We start from the raw sequence: 8,748 nt of genomic DNA on the forward strand, positions 1-8,748 counted from the left end.
GTGATTTAAGACGGGAAAAGGAAATGGAACCAATGCGTAAACTTCCTCAGGTGTCACATGCTTTGACTTCCACCCCGACCCCACATGACTGGATACTTTGAATCATTTATTGATGATTGGTCATATGAATCATTTCTCTGTATTTTTGAAACGATCATATGAGCACCTTTGAATGTTTTATTGACATTTCTAAGTTTTGAATGAGAGGTGACAAACGCACTGTTCTTACCTCGATGGACAAGCTCAATGACCAAATATTGGTACCAACAGACATTTCCCTCTTTTTTGCTTTTGGAACAATGAAATGTAGAATAATATTTGTCATATTTGTTGGGTTTTGTTCTCTCATTCTCACTCTTTAAATCAGATTGCATTATTGTTATATCAAGCCAAGCAATATCAGTCCAAACATGCCCACTAAGCTCCAAATTAATATTTAAAACCTCATTGAAAGGTCTTTGTGACATTCAAAGGCAACATACTACACTGATTTATGACACCAAAATAAGTAATCGCGGATTTAGCCTTTAGCTCTTTGACTGCCAAAAACGTTAAATAACGTTTAGTAAAATCCTATGGAGGAGTGCCAAAGACGTTAAAAGACGTTTGTTTCAAAACAGAGGTGAAACTAACCATTTTCTATTGTTGATTACTGAAAAACGGAATAAGGTAGAAACAAACTTTTTTTTCTGATGAAAGATGAGAGTCCAATCTTTCATTTGGCAGTATGTGTGTTTCCATAGTCCAAACACAACATTTTCTGTGGACCTTGAAAGATCAGTCAAAAATGCTTAAATCGGCTGGCACCCACGGCATCCCTTTTCTGAAAACGTCTGGCAGTCAAAGAGCTAATTAGTGTGTAACTGGTAAAAAAAAAAATTGTTTTTGTATTTTCCAGCTTCTGCACACATGGTCCTCTGGTGCTCAAAGCCCCCTTTAACTTTGAGAGAATATATTGCTCTAGTAGGTGTTGAAGAACTATGGAAGTAGACAGCGATGTTAGAAAAAAGTAATCGGCTTTGACAGAAAGTTAGTAGGAAATTATACCCCAAAAAGTTTGTTAGACCTTTTTTCAACCTAAAATGCACTTTACAGGTGAAGTTAATTTGACCTCTAAACTTCCAAATGCAACTGTTCTATATTTAGTAATACTTTATGCAACTTGTCATCTAACTAGCTCAACAACAAAATTAATGTGTTTTTTTTGGGGGGGGGGCTGTATAATTAATACTATTTTTTTAACATTACCCTTCATTTTGCTGTTTACTGATTGTGGCAACATGAAACCAAGATGACAATTCATGGCCTTTCTCACCGTGATATAAAAACACTGCCAGAAAACTCAAATAACTCACAAACGGGGTTTTTTTGTTTGTTTTTTCTGTATTTTAACGTCAAGGTCAAGTGCATGATATAAAAACAATGAATGACCGAGGCTCTGTACATATCTAGGCTATATAACTTTCAAGTTTCTTATGAAAAAAAAAAAACATCAGAACATGGCGATTATAAATAAATTCTTTGCAATTCAATCTCATGTGTTCTTTTTTCTTTGTCAGCATGAAAAAAAAAATCTAAATGCTAAATGGAAATGTTTTTCCCATCATGTCAACAATCTCTTTATTTTCTAAAATGCTTGCATTCTGCGTGTCAGAAAAGTTCCAAGACTTGCATTATATAAGATAGATGTCAAATTCAAAGTCTCCTTATATATTTTTATTTTTTTACAATAATATGTTCTGCGCAGCACTACTAGTCTAAATATGGTACTTTTGGTTAATATTATGTTAGTGGAATATGAGTTAAGCAGCAAAATCCAGCAGTTTTTATCAATATCAGAAGGCGGCTATTTTGCCACTTGCTGTCGACCGAAAATGACATCACGGTTGTTTCCTGGGCCCTGAGCATGGATTCAAACGGCTAGATTTTGCTTCATAGCGTGAAAGTTAATTTTCTTTGTCTAAGACCCAACGACTTACCTCGCCATGATCTTCTTTTGATGTTGACTCATCCCTCCCCCTTGTTTTAAAACTCCACTGAGCAGCCAAGCATCAGTCACTCACTTGATACGCACTCTTGGAATGCAGACATGTAAGTTTCTCCCTCTGTGGGCTTTTTTTTTGCACATATTTTCTCTTCAACTTGCTTGATGTTTTACCAGTCAATCTGATATTTTGTCTTTCTTTTATTGAACTTTTTAAAAATCGGTTTCATCATTTCAATTACTATTGCATTTGCATGTTTACATTTCTGTCTGCTGTTTACAGGGTACATAGAAAAATGTTGGCTGACGGAGTTTTACTGATGGCGCTGTTAATAATCTGCATGGAGGAGTTGCATTGCAGAGCTATTCAAGGTTGGTCAGAAAACTCCTATACTTGGAAATGAGTATTTTGTCATCATTCTGAAGAAATATTAATTTGAGCTTGTTTCACTGCATCACACATTCGAATAATCAACGTCGAATCGATTTTCCTTTCTGAGCCTGATATCAAATCATAAAACCGTGAATCGGTTATTTTAATATCTTTTTCTACATAAATTCATAAGAAAATAGAATTTTAAAGTCATTTTTTTGGTATCTTATTGTTTTCTTAAAATGTATTGTTCACATGAATTTTAAAAGTATTTTCTTAAATTTATAAAAGATTTGACTTAGTGACCATTCAGAATGTCAATGTTTGTGTAACACTCGAGTGATTAGAACACGGGTTACTTTCATTAATAAACTAAATATTTTAACTAGTTGCTATTGTTTGTGGGGTTTTTAATCATGCCCTCGACCTTTCACTCATTCACTGCCATTGACAGCTATAGACGTCAACAATTCATTTGAACTATTTCTATTAGTTTAACATTTTTTTCCATTTTTGTTAGCAAGAGTATGAAAACCAATTTTTTTTTTTTTTTTTACATTTAGAACAGATAGAACATTTGTGATTAATCCTGACTTAACTAGTGAAGTCATGTGATTAATAACAATTAAAAAAAAGATTATTTAAAAAAAATAAAATATGTAAATAAAAAATAAATAGTAATAATAATAATAATAATAATAATAATAATTAAAAAAATATATATATATATATTTTTTAAAAGATTATTAAAAATTAGGGGCATCAGGCGATTAAAATTTGTAATCGTAATTAATCCCATTACTGTTCTAATACAATAAAAAAACTAGAAGAAATACTTCAAATTATTTTTGGACGTCCATAGCCGTCAATGGCAGTGAATGAGAAGAATTGATGTCCCATAATTAATCAAAATTGATTGAATGGAATCAAATCAGGATCAAATCAAAAAGCCCTAATATTGTATGTCATGTTCTTTTGCAGTGGATCCCCCAGAGGAGATTAAAATCATCGATCATGGCCATCTTGGCCGTCTGGATATTACATGGACCCTCCCAACAAGCTTAATTAATTTCCAAGAATGTTTACGTTACCAGGTGGAATACTTCAATGCGTATGCGAAGCGTTGGGACGTGAGTACCGCCTGTGCAACACACAACAACTGCTCCAATACAAACATAGTGAGCGAGAATATGATTCATTCAGGTTATTCGGGCGCCTCGGAGATATTTCAGCGCTCAGTTTGATCTGATGAAGGACATCCAAATTCGAGTGTACACCCTGCTGAGCGGGAACTGCACTAATAACACTTTGATCAAAAGTGTGAACTACACGGAACTGGTGCAGAAAGCTCCTGCCGCAGGTGGGTCGGATGCAGAAAGCAGTGAGAAATGCTGAAATGTTGATATTCATTTACTTTGTATGGTTCCGTTGCAACAGGTCAAGCCGATGCAGTAAAACATTTGGAGTGCGTGTTTCATAACATGGAGCGCTTGATTTGCAAGTGGAAAACAGTTCCAGCCAACTCACAGATATATATGTATTACTGGTGAGTCCCATTTGTTTATAAACCATCTCATTGTGATACAGAAAGGTCAAATCAAATAGCATGTTAAAAAAGTAAGTTTCTACCTTATTCCGTTCTTTAGTAATCACTATTTGAAAATAGGTCATTTGAGTGACATTTGTGAAAAGATGCACTTTGACACTAATATTTTTTTGTTTAGTGACACTCTGTGATTTCGATTTCATGTGACAAAGGCTTTGACCATTCACGTCATCCTTGAAAACGTTCGGTTTCATCAGATTGGTCATGTTTCAGTGTGTAATTCCATACTAATGGGAGCCCATTGAAAAAGAGGTACAATGCTGCCATCTGCTGGCCATAGTTAGTGGGTGTTTTGGGACTTTACAACCCCAATGACAAGGCATCGCCGCACAACCGTTGCACTGCCCATTGAGAAAAATACAAAAAAACGTAGTAAACGTCAATTAACGTTTTTGGCGGCATTCATTTGGATTTTAGTATACGTAATTAAAGTTTTTTGTCGGTAAAAGAGTTCAGTTTTATTTTTAGTATATACTATATAAATTCATTTTATTTGTATATATGACTTTTTTTAACACAATAGAAACAAGGTTTTAATCACGAAATAACTAAATTTTATTAAGTCACAGCTAATTTACGTTTTAAGTTATCCATACACAAAAACTAGTATAGTTCAATTTAATCAAAAATTATTAGTACAAGTTACTCATAAAAACATACAAAGTTACACCAACTTAAAAAAAGTTAAGATAGTAGCAATTTAAATTTTTATTTTTTTTTTATAAAACTTTGAGTATTGTGTACTTAAAATATTTAAATATTCTGAACGTTCGCGTTTACAGTGTTGATGCGCGCAAGCGTCAGAAGAATGCGAAAATATAATTAGCAGTTTTAAGAAATTCTAATCGGATCCGAAAACTGTACCCAAAACAACTGAGAAAAACGGTAACTATGGTAACTAGTCATCATTCTAAACCAGGGGTGCTCAAGTTTGGTCCTCGACAGCCTGTTTCCCCACGTTTCCCTCCTGCAACACAGCTGAATCGAATGATCCGCTCATCAGCAAGCTTTGCAGAAGCCTGATAACGATCCTGATCCTGAATCAGGTGTGTTAGTGGAGAGAAACACGGCGCTCCAGAGGACCCAACTTGAGCACCCCTGCTCTAAACAAAGCAGTCGTAAACAGCAATGTTTTCATTTGTGGCAAAAATGTGACAAAGAACATTTTTCCCCGCAGGCACAACCAACTGGAAAAAACACAGGCGTGTCCAAAGTACATCCACACAAACGGAGTGCGGAGTGGCTGCGACTTCACAGGAAAACCTCTTCCCGATTTTACCGATGTCAACATCTGTGTGAATGGCTCCTCCCAAGAAGGCCCCCTGAGGCCCAAGTACACGTCGCTTCAAATCCAAAACTACGGTACATGCAAGGACACATGCAACATTCCTGCTCAAAGTTGCCCTGTTTGCATGATAATCCGTTTTTTTTTTTTTTTGGAATAGTGAAACCCGATCCCGCACGTAAACCGAGCGTGATGCCGGTTCAAGGCGGCCGCATCAACGTCCACTGGAGGAAAGCTGACGGAAAGCTTCCTGAACACTGTCTAGAATGGGAGGTGAAGCACACCAGCGAAGGAACGCAATATCAGTCGGTATGTTGCGTAACATCCCAAACTCCCACAGCTCTTGTTAGAAAAATAATCCATGGGTTTAGAAAAAGGATCCATTTTATTTGGAGTGGAATTTGCCTGGATAGAAAACATAACAGCAAAAAACTGTCAAACTTTCTTTCTCCTTTCAAAAATTCTAACTTTTCCCACAATTCTACATTTAACATTTCGAGACTTACCTTTTTGAAATTTTTATTTCCACACTTTTTTTTGACCGATTCAATGCTTTCCAACTTTAAACTTTTCAACTCACCCATATTACATTTTTTTTTCGACATTTCAGAAAATAAAATCATTTTTTCTTGCTATTGCCTCAAATTTCCCCATTTATTGACCATTTCTCACCATTTTCACTTTAAACTGTTCAGCTCATTCCCACCACAAATTTTTTTCAACATTTCAAAATGACATGAATAAATGAATAAATAAATATTTTCTTAAGTGACTCCACACAATTTTATCTTGTGAAACACAAAAATGATATGTTTGCTGTATTTTATTTCTCTCTTGAAATGAGCTATATTTGTTATCTATCTGTATTAAATAAAATGAAATAAAATCATACTGATTTGTGAATTCCACAGAAGACGACTCCCACCATGAGCACAAGCCTGACTTTGCCAACCGTGGGCGAGAAAAACTGCTTCGCTGTGCGCTCCAAGTTGAACAAATATTGTGCGGCAACAAGCATCTGGAGTGAATGGAGTCGCAGAGCATGCATTTTAGCAGACAATAAAAGTACAACAAAATACATATTATGATAAAAAAAATGTGCCCCATAATCATAACTGTGAAACGTGCTAATACATATTTCTCATTCTCTTTCCAGGTGATTCCAAATTTTGACAGTTTTGACAAAATCGACAGAAGATCGTTTCTAATCAGGGATATCAGTTTGTGAAGAAGAACATTTGACATGTTTTGGAGTTTCCAGCACTTGACTGACAACGGTGGCCCACATGGATCCGCATTGAGCCCCTTTACTTTCTTCTGTCACTGACTGTGTCTTCTTTGTCATGTTATTGTCACTTTGACAAATCTTACCAATTCCTACACTCACTGCGAAGGGGATTTACTGCACAAACTAAGCAATACATCAACCTGGACTTCTGAGTGACCTCATTTATGACTTTTTCAAGATATTTGCCATGATGCCATCGTTTGACAATTTATTTATTTTTCATTTGTAGGCAAAAATGTGAAAAGACAGACAGTAAACACTTCTTCTAAAAAAGGCTTCCAGTTAATAGACAATCCCAGTTTATGGTCACATATAAAACAAGTTTGCTAGCTTAATGCTAACACACGATGTAAAACGCCATAGACGGGTTTAAGAGTAGCGTCAGTTTCACGGTGTTATGCAACAGATATTTGATCATGTGCAACATATGCAGAAAGACGAAATAACAATGCTCACAGGAATATATTCTTTATCCTCTGGAAAAAACACACAACTTGTAGCATACTGAGCAGTACCTCTATATATATTTTTCATTTAATGTTGTGTTTATTTGTGTATTCATGTTATTTGAGCAGTTTGTGTGTGTGTGCTTTCTGTAAATTAGCAAATTCTGAATACGGTATGTCTGTATATTCAGCCTTGGTGAAGCGTTACGGCATAACTTGTAGTTTGCCCGAGGTTTCCCAGAACTTTTGAAAAATAATAAAGCTCATTTAATATGCACAATTTTGCTGAAGGCTTTTTTTGCGTGAATGTGTTCACACACTACTTTTCTCTTGGGAATGAATCCATCTGGATGACCTCTGTTTTGTTGTTGTTGTTTGATCCCTTGTACAAATGATAGTGGCAAGGTCACTCGCGCTGCCACCTGCAGGCTTCCCACCAGCATTGCATAATTGCGCATTAAACATATTCGTGTCTGTGCGGAGGTTCATTTACAGTATCATTAGTCGAAAATGGCAGCCCTCAAATCTGACTTCAGATCATTTATATAGCATTGCTGCTTTTCACTGTGTTGCTTGTCAACTTTTCTTAATTTACGTTCAGCGTGTGAGGGTCCAAGAGCCCGAGAGATAGCGAGGGAGAGGTGACATGTTTCAAGTTAATGTGTAATTTCTTGGTGGGGGTCACGCTTGATAGAAGGCTGGAGTGGCGCTAATGTATAGCTCAGGTGTTGCCATTCACTTCACTTTGCTGCTGAGGACCGCGAGACGAGGAGCACTTTCAGGTTTGCATGCATGATTTTCCACATCGTCACTTCTCGACTTGCTTTGTATAGAATCGGTCCAACCAGCAAGATCAACTATATGAACCAGAACCACTATACTATTACCAGCGATCACCCCCCCCCCCCTCCTCAGAGTTGAAGAACGTTTTGTCTCCGTCCCCCGGGTTCAGTAACTGGAATCTGTCCCTGCAGTATTAAAAGTCGCAGGGCCCATCTGGTTACTGTCCCCGGGGTCCGGCTTACTCTACGAGATACTTGAAATGTGTTTCCTACATTTGATCGTTTTTTGTTTTCCATTCGATGTCGATAATGTTGCCATGTTCCACATGTTATTTGATAAAACAAGTCATTTTACATCTTTGATTGTGCTTGCGGTAAATTCATTAAAAAAATTAAATAAAAAAAATAAAACATGTGGAAGGTTGCCCTATAAGCATTCCTGAAAGCTTAACATGCTGTTCAATGGAAAATGTCAACTTTTTTTCTTTTTTTTATGGTGTAACAGGGAAGTCTCAATGGCACTTGGGTCATATTGACTCAGCTGGAGTTCAGCATTTTTCTCATCTGTCTTTTTCTCCCATTGTTGACACACATGACATTTTTGTGAATTATTTTTTATTTTTTTGGGACTATTGGGGAATGCTGTGGTTGTGTCCAAAGTACTCACAGCTGTCAGCTGGGAAACTTTAACAGGTTTGGGAATTGATGATGATTTTAGGACCGTGTCATCCCATCTGACTTCATCATTCATGCCTTTTCTCTTAACAACTGGCGATTACAATTCTCTTTTCAACCATCATTAAAATGTCATCAGTCAGTGCACAATGAGGAAAACCAGATCGATTAGATTTTTTTCCCCTTTGATTTGATAGACTTGTGATTTGAATCAACTGTAAAATGTTGTAAATCTATATTTTACATTACTCTATATGTATGACTGCGTTCTAACTATGCAGAGCACTTTGTGAGTCCTCTGTGAAAAGT

General features: G+C 36.3%; 1 protein-coding gene across 1 annotated transcript; it reads left to right on the forward strand.

Annotated features, from left to right (window-relative positions):
• The first annotated feature begins 2,059 nt into the window (after positions 1-2,059).
• il13ra2 (interleukin 13 receptor, alpha 2) lies at positions 2,060-7,262 on the forward strand. Its single transcript, XM_077546740.1, has 9 exons — positions 2,060-2,091; positions 2,268-2,356; positions 3,339-3,487; positions 3,561-3,717; positions 3,795-3,903; positions 5,141-5,325; positions 5,409-5,557; positions 6,160-6,313; positions 6,405-7,262. Coding segments are annotated over exons 1-9 (1,011 nt in total). The 5' UTR covers positions 2,060-2,089; the 3' UTR covers positions 6,422-7,262.
• Positions 7,263-8,748: the final 1,486 nt, after the last annotated feature.

This window comes from Vanacampus margaritifer, chromosome 16, assembly GCF_051991255.1.
Source record: "Vanacampus margaritifer isolate UIUO_Vmar chromosome 16, RoL_Vmar_1.0, whole genome shotgun sequence".
In the NCBI taxonomy this organism is placed as follows: Eukaryota; Metazoa; Chordata; class Actinopteri; order Syngnathiformes; family Syngnathidae; genus Vanacampus; species Vanacampus margaritifer.

Excerpts from the sequence above, each read along its gene's own strand:
- il13ra2 (XM_077546740.1), top strand. Across the intron at positions 3,488-3,560 it reads CGTATGCGAAGCGTTGGGAC|GTTATTCGGGCGCCTCGGAG; the intron begins GTGAGTACCGCC and ends TGATTCATTCAG. Across the intron at positions 5,558-6,159 it reads AAGGAACGCAATATCAGTCG|AAGACGACTCCCACCATGAG; the intron begins GTATGTTGCGTA and ends TGAATTCCACAG.